Source organism: Hippopotamus amphibius, chromosome 4 (assembly GCF_030028045.1).
Source record: "Hippopotamus amphibius kiboko isolate mHipAmp2 chromosome 4, mHipAmp2.hap2, whole genome shotgun sequence".
Lineage (NCBI taxonomy): Eukaryota > Metazoa > Chordata > Mammalia > Artiodactyla > Hippopotamidae > Hippopotamus > Hippopotamus amphibius.
This window is the reverse complement of record NC_080189.1, coordinates 47,010,656-47,032,549: the sequence shown is the minus strand read 5'-3', so window position 1 is coordinate 47,032,549 and position 21,894 is coordinate 47,010,656. Positions and strand designations below refer to the sequence as shown.

The following is a 21,894-nucleotide window of genomic DNA, read 5'->3' as shown; positions in this document are numbered from 1 at the left end:
TTCCATAGCTGGCACACAGTGGTGCTCAGTAAGCGGGGAATGACTGGTGGGCACGCGTGTGTCTAATGTCTGGGTCTACCTCTGTGTGTCTGTGTCCATCTGGGCCTCCTTCTGTGGCCTCAGCGGTGTCTGCCTCCACACCTGGGAGTCTCTGTGTGTCTCCACCTCCATTAAGTCCATATGCTGGCAGTCAGTTTCTGCATCTTAATGCCACCTTGAGTCCCTTTTCTATTCTTCTGCTAGTGAGTCTCCTCCACAGGAAACCTGGGGTCTGGAGGCTTCAGTCCCCCCAGGTAGCACCTTACACAGACCCTCCCAGCAGGGAAATGTCAGACTTGTCTTTCACTTCCCACCATCACCCCAGAAGGCACTTTGTGGCCGCACTTTGATGATGGGCCAGGGGGTGGCAGCCGTGCTGGGGACAGGGTTCTGTCTGGGGTCTCTCCCTGGCAGTGGGGCCAGAAGGCTGGTGTGAGGACTACCTTTGTGGTCCCAAGTCTTCCCCAGCTTTATAAATCAGGGGGAGTGAAAGGGTTACACAGGAGAGCCTAAGGGCACAGGGGTCTGGGAACTTGCTAAAGAGGAGGGTCTGCTAATGAGGCCAATTTCCAGGAAGGCCAGAGGTGAGGGGCTGCCTGCACTGAAGCGGATGCTAATGAGGACGAGGATGGGCTTGGCTGCAAGAAACAGGGGCCGAGTGAGGTTAACAAGTGGAGGACCCAGAGGGAGGACTTAATGGCTTTGGTGGCATTTCAAAGCCAGAGCTCAGCGGAGCGGTGACCAGGGGCCCCGGTAATGAAGGGACGCAGGGTCAGCACGGGACTGCGGAGCCACCTCCCTGAACTGCACAGGGAGCAGATCAAACTGCTCCCTCTTGCTAATCTGGCTGCACGAGGGTTAGCGACTTCCGGGTGCTCCGGGGCAGGCCCTTCAGGGAGCAGGCCCAGAGGGTAATGAGTGGCCGGAACTTGGCGCTGAGGCTCTGCGGAGGCCTGAGTTCTCCGTGCTGCTCTGATGAGGGCTCAGCTCCTCCGGCTCCCTCCACGTGGCCTCTTGGGGCCAAGCCACTTGCAGCTCCTTGCTCTACAGGAGCCCCCGACGATGCTAATGGAAGCGGCCATCGCATCGCCTCTGAGGGTACAGGAAGACTTTCCAAGACCCGCAAGTGTTCTGTATCTGGGGGACGCACGAAGTCAGGGCGCCCCACCTCTCTCTGCTGCACAGGTGTGAAGCTGGGCGCCCGCGCATCCCACGCGTGCACCGCCCGGCTCTTAACCCCACCCCACCCGACCCAAGCCCCAGAGGGCACCCAGGTACCCAGGGTGAACCACCAAAGGAGCACATTCACCAGACAGCAAAGCCCTTGGCAAGTCTGAGACTTTTCATTTCATTTTTCCCAGCCAAATTTAAAGCAGACTAAAGTGACCAGTTGACATCATTTTTGATGATAAATCACTATGCAATTTTGGGCATGCATATCAGAAGGGGTTCAGAGAATTGGGTGACATCTATTTATTTGTGTGAAAGGCTTCTCAGCATGTAGAGCTATAAAAAGTGAAGAGAAAAATTATGCTAAGTCGATTCATCCATAGATTCACAAACAATTTCTATGTTTCATAAGATGTGTTTTCAATATTTTCCTTTTTAGGTTTAATAATTACTTATAAAATTTTTGAGTTATCTATGTTGTTTAATCAGTCGTACATTATATCTTATATCAAAAATTAGTTGTAATAATTCAATCCAGAATACTTTTTTAAAAACCCTTAGAATATTTGGTCACGGGAAATTATTTCAATTCCAATTTCTAAATATATACTCGTGGCAGAGAAGTATGATAATGTGAGCAATAGAAAACTCTCGACCATAAAAAATGCTGCATTAGTGAAAAAAAAATCTGTAGGGGGAATGGAATGAAAATACAAGTTCAAAAGGAAAAGGAACAACCTAAAATTTCCAACTGTTAAAGAAGAGCAGGTTGTGTTTTTTTGCTTTTGTGTTTAAATAGACGAGAGTATTAAATCACTGCTATGTTTGGGTTTCATATGATGTATTTTAAAGTGTTGTGGCAGTTTTATTTTAAAATGTAAATATTTACCAAATGCCAGAAATCACATCCCTCACACGTTTTAAAACTCGTGAAAAATATTAGATGTCGACCTAAAAATGTGCAAGATGGGATATATAATTTAAAAAAAAACACGGGGAGGGCCATGCCTAGAGCAAAAGGCCTTTCGAACCCCGGCCTGATGACTGCTCCTGCCCCTAGCCTCCCACCCTCTCCTGGAGGGAAGGGTGGATGGAGGCCAAGATGGAGACGGCCCTGGTGGTTGCTCAGGGAGACGGGGCGGGGAGGGGGGAGCGGGGCGCGCAGTGTTTCCTGGTCTACACGTCCCTCCCCATTCCAGAGCGGGGAACCGGAACAGGCCGTGGGACGGACCTACAGGCATAGGTGGAGAGGGAGAACCAGCCCCAGGCCAGGGCAGGAGTCTCTGCAGATGAGGATGGACCCAGCCCAGCGTTCTTGGCCCACAGCACCGCTTCACCTAAAGGGAGGCCACGTTTCCACAGACGCATGGTTTATTTCACAGACAGCACAGATGTTGTTTCTGAAGGGGAGGCTGAAGGCCAGTCTCAGGTGGGGGCTGAGGGATTCGTTCCGATCATCAAAGACGTACTTTGGTTTCTGCTGTTTCTACCCTGCTCCTTCTCCCAGCCCATCCCCCAGCGTCTCCGCCCCGTTTCGTCCTACATTATGTATCCGCTTGGTCTAAGCGTATATGGCTGCCCTGGCAGCGTCTTCCTCCCTATCTGCCCCTCCCCAAGGCCCCGAATCTGTGGACTAGGCTGAGAAGAGGGCTCTCAGGAAAGGACGCAGCACCCTTCCAAGGGTCCGGGGGCAGGATGATGGGGTCAGGGGTGGGGTGTAGGTGAGGCTTCTGGGTGAGAGTCCCTGGAATGAAGCCAGAGGAATGAATCCCTTACTCCGGCTGCCGTGCCTCCCCCCCAACTGCAGAGGGCGCCACTGAACACAGAGGCGGAAGGCAGGGAGCGGGGCCCACCATCACCCTGCTGCTGGTGGGAAGACCCTTGCCTTGCGTGGGGCAGAGGAGCCACAGGGCTGCCATGAACTAGCTGTGTGACTTGGGCAGGCCCTTCCTGGCTCTGGACCTTCCTCGTCGGTGAACAAGGCGACAGTGAGGGTCTAGCCAGCGAGGCTGGTGTGGGCGATGCCTGAAGATCGGTGACCCGCCCTTCTCCGGGCGTTCCTGTGACTCCTCCGCTCTGCTCCCTCTCACACTGAGACTTGGGGCCCAGCCGGCGCTGGTTGCCGAGAGCCCCTCGAGCAGCTGCACAGCCTCTCCCCTGCCAGCCTGGAGAGCTGGTCTTTCCGCTCCCTCTGCCCCCACCAGGGCCCGCGCGGCCAGGAGAACCCAGAGAAAGGTACTGGCGGAGGATGGGAAGGCTGTCCCGCTGGTGGCGTGACCGGCGAGGTGGGGGTCCTGAGGGGTCATACAGCGGCCGTCTGCTTGACGCTGTGGAAGCTGAGCCGTGTGGGTGATGTGGGGATAGACATGGCCCGGGCCACGGGGACTCGGAGGGAGTGATGGTCCTGCCAGCGGTGCCACCTCTTCCTCACAGCCGAGCGCACCTGCGGGGGAGGCGGAGACTCAGCTGGGCCCGCGGAGGCCTATCCTGGGGTCCGGCCAGTCCTCTCCCCTGCTCCCTGCCCCTTGTGGGGCCATCAAGGGAGGCTGGACTCCCTCTGCAGCGCGGGCCTCCTCTACCTCCTGTGAGACCCGCCTGGCTTAGCACGGCACGCAGCTGAGAGGTACCGCTACTCCTCTCAAGACCTGATGATCCCTGGTGCTGCTCTATTCTTGTTTGGATTGCCGTGGAAGACGTCTGCAAAATGGGTCATGTGCCCCACGTGCTAACCTGGCACGTGGCTGGACAGAGTAAATGCTCTGTGAGCACTCATTTGCTGGCTTCAGCGGCTCCTTCTCTCCCTGCTCTCCAGCCGATGGCGGGCTCCTCTGCTGGACTTTCCTACAGGGGGTCTGCTTTGATTGACAGAGGCCCAGGCCTGCGGACCCTGCCATTGCCCTGTGCGTGGGCAGGCGAAGGGGCCGCAGGATGGCAGTGGCACTCCTCTGGGGTGTTTGGAAGTTCTTGGGCCCTGGGAGGGTGTCTGCACTTTGCCCCAGCACCCACTGTGTGGCCCCACCTACCACGGGCCTGAGTGAGCATCTCCCCCGAGTCTGCCGCACAGGGATTCTGGGGCTTCTGAGCTAACCAAGCTTCACCGGAGCCTGGGTCCCTGGATCCCACCCAGAACTGTGTAGTCTTCTCTGCGGCAGTGGGGGATGGGAGAGGATGCTCAGGTGTCTTTCTGTTCCCTGGGTCCACAAAGGCCTGGATGCACGACTCACACCTGACTTGCTCCTGGAACGTGCTCTCCTGTCATCACCTGTGTTCTGGCTTCCTTCTCCTGTGAGCCCCTGTGGCCTGGGCTCCTGCCCATCCAGCTCCCCAAGTGCACTGGGGAGAGTCAGTATATTGTTTCTGACCTGCAGAGTCAACCTTCTAAAACAGCTGGAAGGCAGGATTCCTGTCTCCCCAAAGCTGGGTGGCTTCTCCAGCCTTCCCCTCCCTTCTCCAGAGCAGAGCTGAGCACAGCCAGGGACTCCCAAAAGGCCGGGGGGCTCCCCTCGAACTGCCCTGGAGTGGGGTCTGAGGACAGGCCTGCCCGGGCCCGGTGTCGTACCTCTCCATTGAAGAAGCAGTAGAAGACAGACACAAAGAAACCCTGGGAAGGAAGAGGGAGAGGTCAGTGACCTGCTCGGGGAGCCGCTCTGCCTGGGGGATCTGGGGTGGAGCAGGTACAGGATGGCTGGGGGAGCCCTCTGACTCAGGACCCCGAGGCTTAGAGCTGGGTGGGCACCCCCATTGTGGCGCAGGCATACCAGGGTCCCCTGTGAGTGACAGTGACAGGCTGCCATGAATCCTCAGAGCAGGGGCTGGGCTGGCAGGAGGTGAAGGCGAGGGTGACTCTGACCCAGCAGGCGTGGGCCCACCTGGGGTGGGAATGACGGGGCCAGGGCCTGGGTTCAGGGTTTGCACGTGCTTGTATTTCAGCATGTATGACGTGAACCACGCCAACCAGAGCACGGGCGCCTGGGCACGCCAGGTCAGGGATGCTCACTGTGGCCGCATCTCACCATGGGCCCCACCTGGAAGGACTGCAGGAAGGAGTTGAAATAGATGAACACGATCTGCGACAGCTCGTCCTCCCCAGGGTTGATGAAGAAGAGCATGTAGGTGATGCCCAGAAGGGGCAGGAGAACCAAGGTGGCCTTCACCGCCTTCCTGGGGTGTGGGGGGGGGAAGGATGACAAGACCCGTCTGAGCCCACGCTGCAGGCGGGGCCTCACGTGCTGATGTGTCTCCTGGGAGGCTGAGCGAGGCCTCTGGGTGAGGACTCAGAGGACCCTCCCCAGAGGCAGGGGAATGGCCCAGATGGCCTCCTCATTCCTCCCCTGCTGAGGGTCAAGCCCCCATCGCTTACCTGTACTGGATCGTCTCCGATGTGGTGGATGCGCGTAACTTTGTCATTAGGATTCTGACGATGTTGAACAGAAATACAAAATTGATCTGGAGGCGGAGGGGCAGAGGGAGAAAGGAAGGACCATGAGGTGGGGATGAGCCGAGAGGCAGCCACCTCCCCCTGCTCCCACTGCAAGTCCACGTCCCGGGCGCACATCCATCCCGCCCTGTCACCCCCCAGCACCTGCCTGGGGTCCCAAAGCCTCTGCTCCTCCCTTGCCAGGTCAGGCAGGGACCCCATTTGCTCAGTCCCCTGTCACCTGAGGGCTCCAGGGCCTGTGTCTCCACCCCAAGACCCGAGGGAGGAAAAGCAGCCTTGGAGGCAGTGAACAAGGTCACAAAGGTCAAGCTGACTTGAGACACTGAGGCACGACTCCTCAGTGTCCCCGAACCCGTGCCCTCCCCAGGGGCGCCACGGGAGCCCAGGGCTCTGCCTGGCCCTCCCCCGCTGTTGCTGCAGGGCCCCCACTTGTCAACGGAGGGTCTCCCTGAGGCCCTTTGCACAGAGGACAGCCTGCCCTGGTGGAGCGGACCGGCCAGATGGAGTGATTAATAACTCGGTTGCTGGGAGGAGTGATTATCTCTCACCACGCGTCCCCTGTGCCCAAGAAAACTCTAGAATCTTCGAAGACACCCCTGAGGCAATGGAGATGAACAGGCTGCTGGGCTGACTCCGAGGCTCCTGGGAGGGCCTCATTTATCTTCATTCTGGGCCTTCTCTCAGCATGGGAGCCTGCGCACCAGCGTCTCCCTGGGACCTGTGCGTGTGGTCTCCGGGGGCAGCCCTGTGCTGCATGCAGTCTCTGTGGGCGTGCAGGTGTCTTGTAAGCCCACGTCGGCTTGTCTGCGTGCCTGTGTGCTGCCCTCTCAATGCTCTGTGTGGGTCTGTGCTCTGTGCTTGCGTGTTTGCCTTGGAGTGTGTTCATGTGTGAACATGTATCTGGGGACACGGACACACCTGTGTCTCTCTTCATCCATCTCCAAGTGCAAGTAGACAGGAAAGTGAGTGTTTTAGGCCTGACACCCTGGGAATCTCTCCCAGGAAAGTACCCATGGCTCCGAGGGACATACATATTAGTCCAGGGGTGTCTGCTGGCTCATGTGTGTGTACATGTCTGCGTATGTGCATGTGTTTGCCTGAGTACACACCCACCCACACACACACACCCACACACACTCACAACACACACCTTGGGGTGGGGTGTGACACCTCCCAAGTCCTGGGCCTGAGACTGCATCATTTCTGAAGCCTCCTAAGTTCTGGATCCCAGGCTGGAAGTTTGGGGACATAGGCAGACATCATGGGACAGACATCCCTGTGGCATCTGGATCACCCCTAGGCTTGAGGATGCTCTGAGAGCCTGGGGGGCTCCCTCCTCAGCCACAGCCTGCTGCTCTCGCGACCACAGCAGCATGGCCTGATGAACCCAGAGTGAGGGTTGGTGGGATGCTTTCAGCCATGGCTGCCCATGGCCTGCCGCACCTTGCTTCCTCTTGAGGCTCAGCTAATTTCTAGCTCCTGGGTTTCTGGCATATTCTTTTCGATCATGAGGTCACCTTAACACACAGGTCCATCCTAATTTTCTCATACAAGTGATACAAAATACTTGACCTTTTCTGATTCTTCCTGACTTCTGTGAGCATAGAGGTTGCTGGAATCAAAATATATTCTCATTTCTTCCACATTTCCCTGCATTACATCTTACTCACTAATTGTCCATAAACCCACTAACCAATTCACTCAATGATCCACCCACTCTTATCCATCTTTTCATCCATTCATTCATCCATCCATCCATCCATCTATCCAAACATTACTCAATGATCCATTCATTAATTTATCTACCCACGCACCCACTTATTTAATGTGTAACATCCATCCATCCATCCATCCATCCAAATATCTACTCAACATTCCATTCATCAATTTATCTACCTACCCACCCACTCACCCACTTATTTAACAGGTAACATACACACATCCACTAACCATCCACCCACACTTCCATCTAGTCAATAAGCAGTTGCTGAGCACCTCTGGTCTACAGGCCCCTGTCCCATGTGCTGAAGCAAAACCAGGGACGGGGGCCGGTGTAGAGGGTCTGGGAGACGAGGCCTCACCCCCTCTGCTCACCCTAGGCAGGAGTTGGTGATGCTGCCCCCACCCCACCTCAAAAGGAAAGTCACTCTTTCCTTTTGAGCTTGGTTGCCAGCCTGCCCCTTTCCAACATCCTCGCCGTCTCACTTCACCACAGGCACCTTCCTCCCTCCCCCAGAGAGCTGCTGACACCAGCCTCCCACCCAGTTTTCAAAGCCTGCCTGTCTGCACGTGTGCAGAGGTGGACGGGGAGGGAGGAGGAAGGAGGACTGACATCTCTTCCTTCTTGGCTTCGGACACGGTTCCTCCCGTCCTTTAAACCCAGACTGGGGGAGGAAGTCCCAGCTCTTGGGGGTGTCCTCTGCTCCCCTCCAGTTCTGAATATTGGGGCGCTGCCAGCACATCTCAGCTCCCTCTTCCTACCCCTCCCAGCCTCAGCTTCTTGTAGCGCACATTCACAGCAACATAGCCAGCCCACTTGTCCCACCCGGAGCTGTGGATTCTGGTGAGTCTCAAAGGCCCAAGTCCTCAGTCCTACTGCATTCAGGGCCCTGGATGAGAAAGCCAGGAGAAAGCCCAGACAACTCACATCCCTGCCCACAAGGCCCCTGGACACCACAGTTCTCCAAACTAGAGTATGCACACCAAAGGCACTTGTTCCAAATGCAGATCTTGGACCCACCCCAGAGATTCCCAGTGGCGGGTGGGGGCCCTGGGATTTGCATTTGGAACAGGGGCAGCTGGGATGTTTCTGGGGAAGACACCATCCATGGAACAAGAAACCAAGGCTTTCTCCAGACAGACCTCATGTGCCACACACCATTCACCTGGAGCTGCAGGGGGCAGTTCCCAGCCTGAAGCTTTCTCTGGTGCCAAGGGAGCTAGCTCAGCCTGAAAATGGGAAGGGGAGGGAGGGCTGGAAATGTGGAGATTCAAGGTCCCCAGGGCAACCTCCACTGATGGGGCATGAAGTGTGTGGATACATAGCCCAGCTTCCTGAGCGGGGGTCAGTTCTGAGACTCTGCTACGTGTTGCCCCATGGAAGCTTGCTCATTACTTCACCTTTATTGGTTTCTTCCCTTCCTTGTCTTCTACTCCCACCCCTCGCTGTGCTTCCTGGGACCACCTCCCACGTGAACACCTGGCGCCAAGTCCTTGTCATGTGGCTCTTATCCAGCTATTCCAACTGGCATCTGCGTGGCCCTGGGCAAATTGCTCAATTAACCTTTCTGAGCTTCTGCTCCCTTGCCCGTCCAACGGGGACAGCTACGGAGCCTGTCTGGGAAGGCCGGTACAGGTTTAAATACTTACGGAGAGCACTGAGTGGTTGTATGTATGTTACCAGTTAAATAAGTGGGTGAGTAGGTGGGTGGGTAGATAAATTGATAAATGAATGTTTCCCATGCCAACAACAGTGACAACAGCCTCCTACAAACTCAACCAGCCAACTCACTTCCCAGAACCCAGAAGTGATCACGGGTCTCTCAGACAGCGGTGAACCGCTGGGGGTGGCCAGGGGTGGCAGGGTATCCAATGGAAAGGACGGCAGGAGGTGGTGGGTGACCTGCCCTTCAGTCTCAGCTCAGCTAGCTATTATTGGTGACCTTGGGCAGCCGTTTCCTCTCTCGGGTTCTTCATCTGTGAAATGGGGAGCATCATCCCTACTTCCAGGCATCAAGGATGTGAGGATTGGAAGTAATGAAGATAGAGCTTCTGGAGGTGCTGAGCTTGGAAGCTGGAAGCCCTGGCTGTGCATATAGCTGGGTGTGGGCTGGGTCCGAAGGGAAAGACAAGCACAGGGCTCTTGGTGAGGTGGAACAGGAGAAGGGGGCACGGAGAGGAGGCGGGAGTTGGGTAACAGTACTGGGCCTTCCAAACCTGTCCCCCTTCTCTGTTCCTTTCCTCACTGCTGTCCAACATCTTTGCAGAGGGGGCTCGCTCCCCACCCTGGCCAGCCTTCTTTGGCCGCATCCCAGGCTCATTAGGAGTCCCCTCCCTCCAGGATGGGCTCTCAGCAGCTGGCAGGGAGGGAAGAAGTCTCATGGGGTTTCCGTTCACACTGGGTGGGGAGAGAATCAGTGACGCGTTGCAGGGAGAGAATCAGTGACGCGTTGCAGCTGGGACGCCAAGGACAATAACTCCCCCTCTGGCTGCTCACAAGGACTGGCTTCTATCTCTGAAGTGAATGGAGCCCTGATGGTGGAATTTCAGGCAATGGGTAAAAAACCTTCCTAGTCATCTCTGGTTCATATACATCAAGGACACTACAAAGATGGGGGTCAAATGAATCCCGGAGGAAGTCACAAAAGGGAGGAAATCAAGGAAATAAAAAGAGATAAACAGTCATTGTCTCCAAGGTAGACCAAAGAACCCCCCGTTAGGCACCTGCTGTGTGCAAGAGGGGGATGGAGTTCCCTCTCAAGCTTCCCACAGGAAGCGTGTGGCCCTTTAAGGAAGCTGGTACATACAGGAGCCTGAAATTACCAAGCCTGAAATAAATCTTACATAAATGCCAATTTCTTATGGGGCTTTTTTGAATGTCTTTTTTTTTTTTTAATGTATGATATATAATGAATTCATTTTTTGCAGAATGCAGCCTCTACTTAAACTCTGCCTTAATTAAAGCTCGTTGTGGTTTAGAGACATGGCGGCAATTATACCTTAGATGTGAATACGTTTGGCAAAGGGCGGGGAGCTGGATGAGGAACAATTGCTCATTACGCTTCATTCGTCCCACTGTCCCAGGTGGGGGTGGTGGGCTGGGCCCTGGAGGGGGTCGCTGTGGATAGAGGGAGGTGCAGGGCTGGGCTGAACAGAATCCCGCAGACCCTTCTCTTGCCACCAGCTGCCCCCTCGCCTGGCTGTCCCAGCATTGTACCTGGCAAGGGGATGTCAGATGTCGGAGGCACTAGAAATCTGCCAGTCAGATTTTCTCTGCCCAGAGAAAGAACCCAAGGGCCAGAGAGGGGAGGGGGCTGCATCAGGGTGTGGAGTGTGGGCAAGGGAGAGCTGGGAGAAGGGTGCCAGGCAGCGGGGTAACGTGTACAGAGTGTGTGCAGGGGGCTGATCCAGCCCTGTCCTTCCCCAACATCTCTGCTGGGTGGGTCCTCTGCTGTCCTCCTGGTGCCCAGACCTGTCCCAGTTCCCACTGAGGACCTACCAGGAGCACGAGGATGATGGGGCCCTGGTAGATGTAGTCCACCAGATCACCGGGCTCCTTGCCAAACCAGCACCTGCAAAGATGGAGTAGCTGTAAGTGGCCTGCTGAACTACAGCCTGGGGACCACTGTAGCCTTGGGGCCAGGGTCCTCTGGCTTGATCTTTTCTGAGACCCAATCTCCATGGCTGCTCCTTCCCAAAAAGCCTGGGTGGACAGCCCCAGCCCCACTGACCACCCTGGCTCACTCCTGGGCTGCCTTTTGCCCTACATGGCAGGTCTGGTCTCCCCAAGCAGACTGAGGCAGGCCCCGGAACTCCTCCTCCTCCTCCTCCTCTTCGGTCCCCCACCCCATCCCAGACTGCTGTGTTCAGGGCTGGACTCGCAGGAGACTCATGAATAGAGAGCTGGGCTCCCCCTCGCTGGCCCAGGGCCCAGCCGCCCGTACCACCTGTTTCCACATTGCTTGGAACCTGCCGCTCCTTGTGCCAGGCACTTGGCCACACAAAGCAGCAGATGTGGAGGCGGAAGCCTTCTCCCAGCCTGATCCCTGGCCTCATTCACCCAGGGAAGGAAGCCTGCTGCCTCTAGAGGCTTGGTTATTCTCTGGGGATGCTGGGCGTGGAGAAGCCTCAGGATCTGGGGGGAGGGCTGGCCCAGGACCCAGTCTGGCTCTGCCAGCAACTTCTACTGGACCTCAGAAAGGGCTCCACAGAGCCTTTCCTTTCAAGCCTCAGGAAATTCTCTCTTCCACAACTTCAGGGGTCATCCAGTGCACATTGCCTCATGTAGGATTCTCCCCTGCAGCCTCCCAGCACCAGGGTTTTTCTTTGCTTGAACACCCCCTTTGACAGGAAGTTCACTATCTCTCAAGGCAGCCCTCTCACACTTGGGTAGCTCTTATTGTTAAGAGCTCTTCCTAATGTTGAGCTCCTAGAACCCATCCCGTTCCTGGCCCTGCCCCCAAATCCCATCTGCTCTCTCCAGCCTCAGAGACCCCTTGAATATTTGTATACAGAGACTGACGTTCTGTTTCCTCTTTTCTCAGCTGGTGGCACCCAACTTCCCGGCCACTCCTTGGCTGACCTGTGGCCAGAGTTGCCATCATCTGGGCTGAAGCTGAGTATTTCAAAGTCTCTGGTGCAGAGAGGGTCCCAGCATGGGACACTGTACCCCAGCAGAGACTGGGATGCCAGAATGAAACAAGCACCCACTGGCCTGGCCCGGGCATCTGTGAGAGGCTCAATGCTGCAGCCTTGGATGTGCTCTGAGCTGAAAGCCAGGACCCCTTGGCCTCCTCCATACGTCCCAGGCCAGACTTGCCACATCCAACTCCAGGAGGAGGCCTTACCAAAGGCCAAGAGGGTCATGCATTGGGCACTTAAAGGAACCATGATTCCTAACTCAATTCAACAAAGTTGACTTGACACCTATCACATGAGTACCTCTGGGTGCCAAAGATATTCTTATAATTTAAGGACAATGGAAAAGTGAACTGTCCTGGTGTGGCGGCAATTCCTGCCCCATGGCTTTGCCAGAGCCCATGGCTGACTTGCCCTAACATCCCTCTGGGCCCCGTGGCTGGCCTGTCTTACTTACTGTTCATTCTCATAGTAGAGTTTGCCAATGGCCCAGGCGATGATGATGGGGCAGGGGATGCCTGAAAGAAGGACAGACATGGCTGCAGTGGACAGACAGAAGGTCAGGAGCCCCTCTTGTAGAACGCAGCATGGGGGGACCATGAAGGGCTGGGATCTTGTTTCCAATCATCCAAATGCAGGCCACCCATACAGGGGGACCCTGTCCCTACACTCCTGCTCCACCCTCCCCCACTCATAGCCATCCCCTCCAAGCAGGTCAGAGAGATGAGGGACTGTGTGATTTTCTGAGATTTTTTGATAGTGCAGTGGAGCTGGCTAGCTTTTCTTTTGAAGCCAGAGACAAAGGTCTTTGGATTGGCCATTCCAGGCAAGAAGAGGAAGGCTATTTGTGGACTGTCTTTTCAGAGGGACTATTTGCTTCTCCCTCGCCAGCACGGAGAGGGGTGGCTGCATCCTTGGAACTGTCCTAGGGATGGTAGACAGGAATGTGGTCCCGTCCTTGGACCTGAGGTGAAGGGAGGAGACCCTGTCAGCAGAACCCTCCCCCACTAGACCCTGCAGGTCCCCCCGGGACCCTCACACCATCCAATGAAGAGGAAGAGCCACTTGCGCAGGCGCTCAGTGGAGTAGGTCATGACGATGGCTGTGTGCAGGTAGCAGCCCTCTACAAACATCCAGAAGAAGTTAGTCACCACGAAGTAGTTGAAGATGGTGGTGATGCAGCGGCACCAGACCTGCATGGGGCGGACAGCAGTCAGTGGCTGCCTGGGGCCAAGCTCAAGTTCACAGCTTTGGCACTGATGGAGGGGAGGTCGTTTGTGTTGGGTCATGGACATGGCATTAAACACCTTCGAATCTCATTCTGGGAAGCTTCATCCTTCATCATTTCTCTTTCACTTTTTCAGAAAGTGGCAGGCTCCCCAGGTACAAGGGTGTCTGACTTCTCCATAGTGCTTTCTAATCTCCTTTTTCATAAAAGAAGGAGTCTGGCTCTGAGCTTTCTGTGGGGAGAGGTTAGAATTGAACAGCAACGGTTGTGTTTCACCGTTATTTTTTTGAGGGTCACCTTCAATTCACAGCGAGTCCAACTGGTTTCCATTTTGGGACAGACTATGAAATTTCATGTATAAAAAATTAGTGAGTCAATTAAAAAGAAATTGTTATTGAAATAGTACAGGGTCTGTGAAGGTGGGCTGCAGATGTGGAGGTGATCCTCCCAAATCTCTGGGTTTAGGAGATTCTGGGCTTAGTGGGAACACTGCTGTCTCTGGAGGGACACTTGCTTATGCCAGGGCCTCTGGCAAGTGTCCATACCTCTCTGAATCTCATTGCACTGTGGAGAAAATGCCATCTTGCAGGTTGGTTCAAGGGGATGGAGGTGGCAAAGGCAGGTGCCAAGAAATGAATGTTGTTGCCATTTGTCTTTTCAGCTAAGGGGGATTTGTTCCTGTCCCTTTGAGCAGGGCTACTACCCCTCCCTCAGAGGATAAGCCTGCCCAGAGCTATTGCAGGCCACCGCCAGGTCTGGCCTCAGGCTAGAGCTTTTCTCAACTAACCCTACTGGGCCTTCTTTCCTAGGGGTTCATCCCCAGGGCACCCTCAGAGCTGAGGCCATGGGGAATGGTGGTTAGAGGAGCCGTGTGACGGGAGCTGACTGCCCCCAGGGACAGCTCAGTGCTTCTCTGTCCACCTCTAACAGCCCTGGCTGTCAGGTAATCAGCTGAGCTGATCCCAGACCCCGTGGCTTTCCTCCGTGATTCCAGCCCTGATCTTGGACCCCACGTGGCCCTCTGTCTCTTCTATTCTGAGACAGTCCTGCTGTGGTCGAATTCGAAAGATCCCCTCCTCCCAATCCTGCTTTTTCTCCAAGTTAACAATGCCTTGTCAGTACAAGCCAACACTGGGCTGCAGGGCACCTCAAACTGACTGAATTCTGTTGGTGCTGAGGCAGGGTTCAACCTGGAGCCAAGTTAAAGGGTCAAACCAGGCTGGGTGTGTGCTCAGGTCTAGTCATCCAAAGGCAATATATTGAGCAGTCTCTAATGGTGTGCCAAAGAGCTCTGTACATGGCCCCATTCTAGGCTCTGGTTTTACAACTTGGACACAGTACAACAGCGGTTGACACAAATCCAGGGAGGGCAGCTAGCGTGCTGGCCTGATCAAGACCCTGGTGGCCCAGATGTAGGGGCATCATTATGGTGTCATTTAACCTCCCTGAGCCTCAGTTTCCATGTCTGTATAATGGGAGGAAAATCCCTATAGGTATCTCATTGGAATTAAGTGATCTAAAGCTCAATAGAGGTTAATTTCAGCCTCCTTTCCTCTAAGCGATCTTTGGGAGGTGCTGAATGTACAAGATGGGGAGTGGAACAGGACAAACCAAAGTCCAGTGTTGGGTTTGTGCTACTCCCAAGACCCCGGCCTGGAGCCCCATTCCCAACACCCCAGCTGTGGAGGAACAATGATTGGGTGGAGGTGAGCTCAGATCCGGGCCTGCATGTGAGGACTGGCCAGGAGAGATGGGGGCCCCCAGAGCCCCCCAGGTCCAGCCCCAAACCTCCACCCAGAGACCTCGTTGCTCTCATGCACTTCATGGTCGATGAGCTGCAGCAGGAACCACATGACGTTTCGCAGGATGAAGGTGGTGACGAAGTTCCAGTGAATCACGTTCCGCAGACAGCGGACACTCCTGTGGGAGGCCCAGGTCAGGGGTCAGCCCGGACAGGCTGCACCCGGGCTCAGAGCTTGGTTAGGGCAGGGGTCAAGGGTCAGCTGGGGTCATGGGTCCCCCTGGCCTGCGGCCCCTGCCACCCCTCCTCCCGAGGCAGGGCTGCACCGATCCAAATTGCCACTCGTGGTGACCACGGTTGGGTCTCCCTGAGCCAGCTCCCTTTTGCATCCTGCATGCCCACCAGCGGTCAGTGCCTGGGCACCTCCCCGAGCCCCTGTTGTCCACTGGCTCCAGGGCCTCCGGAGCAAGGTGAGAACGTCTGGGAGAGGTGAAGGCGGTGCTGTGGGAGGAGGGCAGAGAAAAAGCAGGGGTGGGGTGGACTCACCGCAGGGCCAGGAAAAGCAGGAAGGCAGCCACGAGGGCTGCCATAGACACGCAGTGGCCCAGGTAGTTGACAATGAGTGCGACGTGATAGTGCAGGTCATACTTTCTCTGCTGGACAGACAGACAGACATGCGGGCAGATGGAGGCCTGGGGCACGTGGAGGGTGGGGCAGGGCACTCTAGCGGTTCCCAGCCTGTGCGTCCTGACCTTGGGGGCAGAAGGGGCTCCAAGTGTCATCCCACGCCTGGCTCCCAGGGCTCTCTCCTGTCAGCCCTGCGTGGCTCTTGGTATAAATGCCTATGGTCAGGCGTTCTCACATGCAATTTGGGGGCAGATTTGAACACAATGTATTGGAATGGGAGTTGCTACACCCGTGTTTTATCTCAGCTCACACCCTAATGGGCTGTGTGATTGAGGGTGCATTGATTTATAGCTCTGGGACTCGGTTTTGACATCTGTACAATGGAGCCAACCTGCCCTCCTATCTCAGAAGCAGCAACCTATGGCAGGTCTGGGGGTGCCTTGGGATCAGTCTGCCTTGGGTGCAGCAATGAGGGGGTACCTTGTCTGTAGAGATTTTAAGAACCATATTAAAACCAAATAAAAGTCAGTCCGTTTTTTATTATCACCACTTGCTGACAATTCTAAACAGAGGCAATGATAAACGCTTCCTCCTGCCAGGCAGACTATCCCCGACCCCACCCCGACTTTGGTTCGCCACTGCTCAGGGGGCTGTGAGATGGAGAGGTGAGAGCAAGGGGCTGGAGGGGACCGTTTCTCTCCTTTACGACCCATCCTGCTTGCCACTCGTGTGGCCCTCACTGCAGACCCCCTTTGGCTCACATTTTGTAGAATCACTTCCTCAGGGTAGACAAATGTTTTTCCTCTGAACTTGGACTTCTTTTGGGGAAAAGTTCCAGCCCCACTGGGAGCTGTCATGGGGGAATGAGGAGAGGGATGGAGGTAGGATGTATCATTTGGGGTCAGGCAGGAGGCGAAACTTCAAGGGGGAGGAGGCTGGCACTGTAGAAAACACGAAATCCAGCTCCAGAGCAAGGGGGGCTGGTGGGACCCCGCTTTCTGTGGGAACTGTCCTTCTGGGGGTTGCACTTGTTTCCATGTGGAGTCATCGAATCAGAATGCCAGATGGGGAAACTGAGGTCCAGAGGAGGAAGGAATCCACACAGCCTGTTAGATGTTGGGGCACTGGTTACACGGTCACTCCCTGCTTGTGTCATGTGCCAACTTGCTTGTGTCCTTCACCAGCCAAGCTCTCCCGAAGGTCCAGCTCCACATCGCCTTCTCTACCCCACCACAACGTCACTGAGCACAGGGCAGGACATAAGGGTGGGGGCAAGAGGTGCAAAAGGGGGTGGGTGGGTGACACAAGGACTGGTTCTGTCACCCTTGGGATCCTCTGTGCTCAACCTGAGTCCTACTACCTATACAAGGCCCAGGGTGCAGCAGGCAGGGGCCACTCACCTTATCATCCAAAATGGGCTCACACTGTGAGTAGTTGATCCGTGAGGCCCAGGTCCCATTCTCCAAGCACTCTCGGTAGGCATTCCCTACAAGATGCCAACACCAAAAGGCAGGTCACTCCCCTCCTCAAGAATACTCCTGGCTCCCTGGTACCCACAGGATAAGGTCCCTATGTTCAGCTCCTCTAGGCTGGGAAACACGTGTGAATGTTCATGTGAAAGACATTAATGTGAAAAGTGCACAATAGGCTTACTACCCACAGTAGCTAAAAGGCATGATAAAACCCATTTCTGATACAATTTTTGACTAGCATTTTGTACATTTCCTTTAATTTTGTTTGAAACTGAACCCACTGTGAGCCCTGGGATGTGGCTGAAGATTCACTGCTTTCAGCCAAAGAGTTTCCATCCTAACTGCAATCATTTTATGCTCATGAGATCCATACTTTTCCCACCAGTATCAGCACTTCCATCTTCACCATAGTCACTATTTACACAGCAGGTGTCTGCCCCGTACCAGGTCCTCTTCTAACTGCTTTGTTTACACTTGTGCATTCAATCCTCATGCAACCCCATAGAGCGGGTACTAAGATTAACCCATTTTACAGATGAGAAAACTGAGGCACAGGGAGATCAAGCAGCTTGCCAACGATACAAAGATAAGAAGACTCAAACCCAGAAGGTCTGGCTTCAGGGTTTATGTTCCTAACCCCTAGGCTACTGAGTAGTGGTACGGGAGTGATGGCAATTTGGGGAAACAGGAGTGTGCTGCTGACCTTGAGCTGCAGCTTCCTGGGAGACCACCATGTGATCTCTAAATGAGAATCTCTCTCTGTGTTAAAGTTGAAATATGATGTGGGAAAAGATATTTCAGAGCATCAGTGTCTGATGTACAGAAGTATTGAAGCGGGGTGTATGAAGTTCAAGGAATGCTCATATTTTCTTTAAATCCTAGCTTGACTGTCAAGATCTAGCGCCTAAGCCACCCTCTCCAGGTAGCCCACCATCACCTTCAACCAGGAGAAACTCCTCACATGTGATAACTCCAAAGCCCTCTGCTGGCCTCTGCTTTGCATTTCACTGTTTTATGTACCTTACCTCCCCCACTTACCTACAAATTCTAAATGATCTATTGTTTGGGGATAATCTGTACCAGGGTTCTGCTCTCTGGCTAATGGGCAGTTGTTTGTGGATTTTTCTCTTGGGCTTACGTTAGAATCACAATATTAAGCTAATTAAAATGAATAGCTCATAGAGCACAGAGTCACAGAGCTGGAGGGGGAACCTTAGATTGTTTTTGGAAGCAGTGAGTTCTGAAATAATTAAGTTAGTTTAAAAATCCACTTCCGCTGAGCTAACAGTGAGTTAAAAGCAATGGAATTATGAAGGAACACTTGCTGAAGAGCAGAAACAATGGGGGAGATTCTATTAGCCTAATTGTTTTTTAATTTGGTGCTCTGAGCTCATAGATTTTTCAACTTCGGGGTTGTTACCGGCCTATTCCTGCCTCCTGGCCTGTCATCTGTCGGCCTCTGGCAGGTCCCTGGCCCAAGTTTGAGTCAGTTAGGCCAATGCTGGTCTGACACTGACTCTGGCCCCAATGCCAGACACCAGCTCCTTATCCCTGATCATGGCACGCAATCCCGCCAGTTGGGGTTTTTCTCCCTACAGGGTTGTTTTACTACGGAAATGTTGTATTTACGTTAAGAGAATTTGATGCTTAGGGTCAGTGATGTTACTGAACGAAAGGACAGAGTATGGGGTGAAGCCAAAAGGACCAACATAAAGGCACTTTGGGAGGGTGGGTGCTTTTGTAAAATGAATAGTCCCTCCCTGATGGGGGTTTACAGTCCCTTTCAACAGGCCTATGTGAGGTGAGACAGATGCTGCTCCTGGCTATGGTTCAAAGGGCAGAAAGATTTATCTTCTGTGGATGTGTTCCTAGATGTCATCCAGCTTTCCTGAAGTTCAGTGCTAAGCTCCTTCCTTCAGGAAGGCCTCTTTGATTGCTTCCATCTCATGGGTCTCTTTCTCCTGAGCCTCCCAACACGCCCATCCCCCTCAGTCCTGAGAGCCTGAGCCCCACACTCTAGCCCTGGTACATGACCTGGCTTGAGTTGTTCAGGTGGGTGAGTCTGGTGTCTCTGATCAGTATGGGGCTGCCTGAGGACAAGACCTCAGAATACTCATTTTCCAAATATGATATCTTGGGGTGGTACTGACCATGGGGTGGGCTTGTGGGTGGGGGAGGGGTCAGGATCGAGATGCTACAGACCTGAGACCTTTCTGGTCCCTTACATCAATGCCCCTGAGGTACCAAGCTCTGTGGATTCTGTCTCCTCTTTCTTTTCCCGGAGTCCACTCCTCTCCTGCCCAGCCCTCCACCCCTCTCTCTAGTCATCGTGCCTGCACTGGCACGATGGCCTCCTATCTTGCCTCCCTGCTTCGTCTCTTGCCCCCCTCCCTGACTCTCTATCCTTTACCCCCACTGCCAGAGTGATTATGTTGGTTTCTGATTAAAAGCCATCTGCAGCTTTTTATTGCTCTTGAGAATAAAGACCAAATTTCTTGGTGTGCTATTCAAGGCCATTGACACTCAGGCCCCAGCTGAACTTTCCTGACCCATCTCACTGCTCCACATAACAGCTGACATTTGCACCAGCAGGCCTGGCACACACGGAGCTCCATACTGCCCCACCCCTTGAGACACTCTCACCCACTACTCATTAACTCCTACCTATCTTCTAACCCCCAGCTCTAATGCAACCTCCTCCTGGAGGCTTCCTCAGCTTCCAAGGTACTAAGTGACCTCTTCTTTTTCCCTATAAACACCTTCTCTATGTCTTCCCATCTCTTGAAACATAGGCCTTCACACTCTATTGCCCTTGAACTACAGCAACACATCCATTTCATATCAGAGTCCAGTACACATACACACACACACACACATCCACCCACACGACTGACTCCAGTTTCACAAAGCAAAATTTGTCTTGATCACAGCTATAATATTTTTCTTTCCATTCCTTTCTAATGAATTATATTTATTTTAAATACAAGTGCTAATCACAACCCACTAAATTTACTTCACAATCCACTATTGTACAACACAGTTTGAAAAAGAAATATCTCTTTTAGAGCACTTCCCATAATTCATTATAGGTCTCATCTCTTTAGAGTGATCCTTCTTTTCTTTGCTTTTGAACTTGAGCTCCCTGGGGGCAGACAAGCAAGAAGAAACCATGTTGGAGTCAACAGATCTCAGGAGTCAACCATCAGGTACACTTGGGCTAAATCAAGTTGACTCAGGTCTGCTGAAACCTTGGAAAGCTGGGTCTGAGATGTGGGATGTAATGGTGGGAGGGGGCTTCCCTGTGGGGGCCCAGCCATGGCTGGGAATGAGGCTCTGGCTATAGACTCTGGGTACCAGGGGACTGGAAGACAGATGTTCTCAGCACTTTGGGGGAGCTGGCTAATGAGGCCACTGAGCCCTCAGACACAGCCTTGGACAGGAGAAAGTAAGACAGGAAGAGTCCCCCCACTGGGAACCACAGGAAGACGGGCACAGAGAGTCTGAGGGCAGGTGGTCAGGCCAGAATTGTGGGGAGGGATGCAGTGAGGTGGGTGCCTGTTACCACAGCAACACAGGTGCCTCTGCTGAAGATCGATGCCAATGGTGTGCAGTGTAGTCTGCCAGGGGCATTAGAGTCTAGATAATCCAGGCAAGGTCTTTTCTTCCAGGGCTGTGTGATCTGGGAAGCCTGGATTCTATCCCCTGTAGCATGCTAGGACTCTGCTCCCAGAGTGGCCCTGGCCTATTGAAAGCCTCCATTACAATGTGCTCTCTCCCTTTCAGATGTTGGCACTTTGATAAGAGTTTCTGGTTTGGACAGTCACCTGAACAGTCCAGGAGCCTGGCTGGGAGAAGACAGAAGCCTAAATTCTAGCTGTAGTTTTGTCTCTGGCTGATTAAGTGACCTTGGCTAAGTCCCATCCCTCTTGGTCTCATTTCCCCCACTCAAAAAAAGTAAACTGCTTCTCAGTGATGCTATTGGCATCTCAGGTGGGTCAAGTATTTGTTGTTGTGGGACTTTTCAATCTGCTAAATGCCAATAGTACCCTCAAGCAAGTGTGACAAACTCAGACATCCATACATCAGTTTTAAGTACTCCCAAGGTTGGCACTTCTATCTCCAATAGTTGAACTGGCAATGTACGAGAGATGGGGACCATGAGGGACCATTTTTTGGTGGTAGTTATGGGGAAGAGAGTGCAAGAGACAGGTTGGGCATGGGCATGAGTGGGACTGTGGTGGAGGGGCGGAAATGTGGCCACTGGCTGTCAGGAAAGAAAGTGACAAGAAGTGAGGGTGGGAAGGTGCTGACAGGGAGATGTGAAGGGCCAGAAGCAATATTTAGTGAAGAAATGAGGTCTCTGTGCAGGACTTTCAGTACCACGGACAGCAGAATGCTACCACGCCCCTCTTCCCACCACGAATGCATGTGGGGGACCTTGGAGAGCTCCTAAGACCTAGTCCTCCTGCCTCTGCCCATTCAGCCCACAGCCCTGGGCAGAGCCCAAGAAGGTCAAGCTAATTCATGACCCTCTTCAATGCCCAGCTTCAGTCCTAGTCCCTCCAAGTGCTTCCACGACTGCTCCAGCCGCTGGTCAGCTGCTTACTTCTCTTAGCTCATGCTGGGTCAGTATTTTTCTCTCACTGATTTCTGTAAAGGGGTTATGCTTTCCCAGCTAGCCAAGGAGTAGGGGTGGTAAGGCTTGGGTCGCCTCTGGCCCTTTCTTAAGGGCTACACAGAGCTGCACCCACAGAGGCTCAGGATGGACCGAGGTGGTGCTGTTGTCTAGGTTATCAGGGAACTCCAACTGAGAATGAGAGGC

General features: G+C 53.8%; 1 protein-coding gene across 3 annotated transcripts in view; it reads right to left on the bottom strand.

The window, feature by feature from the left end:
- Window positions 1-3,511: 3,511 nt before the first annotated feature.
- CRHR2 (corticotropin releasing hormone receptor 2) overlaps window positions 3,512-21,894 on the bottom strand; it is a 43,594-nt gene continuing 25,211 nt past the window's right edge. For 2 of the 3 annotated variants that reach the window (XM_057731937.1, XM_057731938.1), the window contains 10 exons: window positions 17,001-17,086; window positions 15,520-15,629; window positions 15,035-15,152; window positions 13,044-13,197; window positions 12,462-12,522; window positions 10,866-10,938; window positions 5,570-5,655; window positions 5,235-5,370; window positions 4,769-4,810; window positions 3,512-3,652 (listed from right to left, as the gene is read on the bottom strand). In XM_057731937.1, coding sequence (XP_057587920.1) covers window positions 3,512-3,652; window positions 4,769-4,810; window positions 5,235-5,370; window positions 5,570-5,655; window positions 10,866-10,938; window positions 12,462-12,522; window positions 13,044-13,197; window positions 15,035-15,152; window positions 15,520-15,629; window positions 17,001-17,086 — 1,007 coding nt within the window. The remainder of the gene's footprint in view (window positions 3,653-4,768; window positions 4,811-5,234; window positions 5,371-5,569; window positions 5,656-10,865; window positions 10,939-12,461; window positions 12,523-13,043; window positions 13,198-15,034; window positions 15,153-15,519; window positions 15,630-17,000; window positions 17,087-21,894) is intronic. The other variant, XM_057731939.1, reaches the window with a different exon arrangement.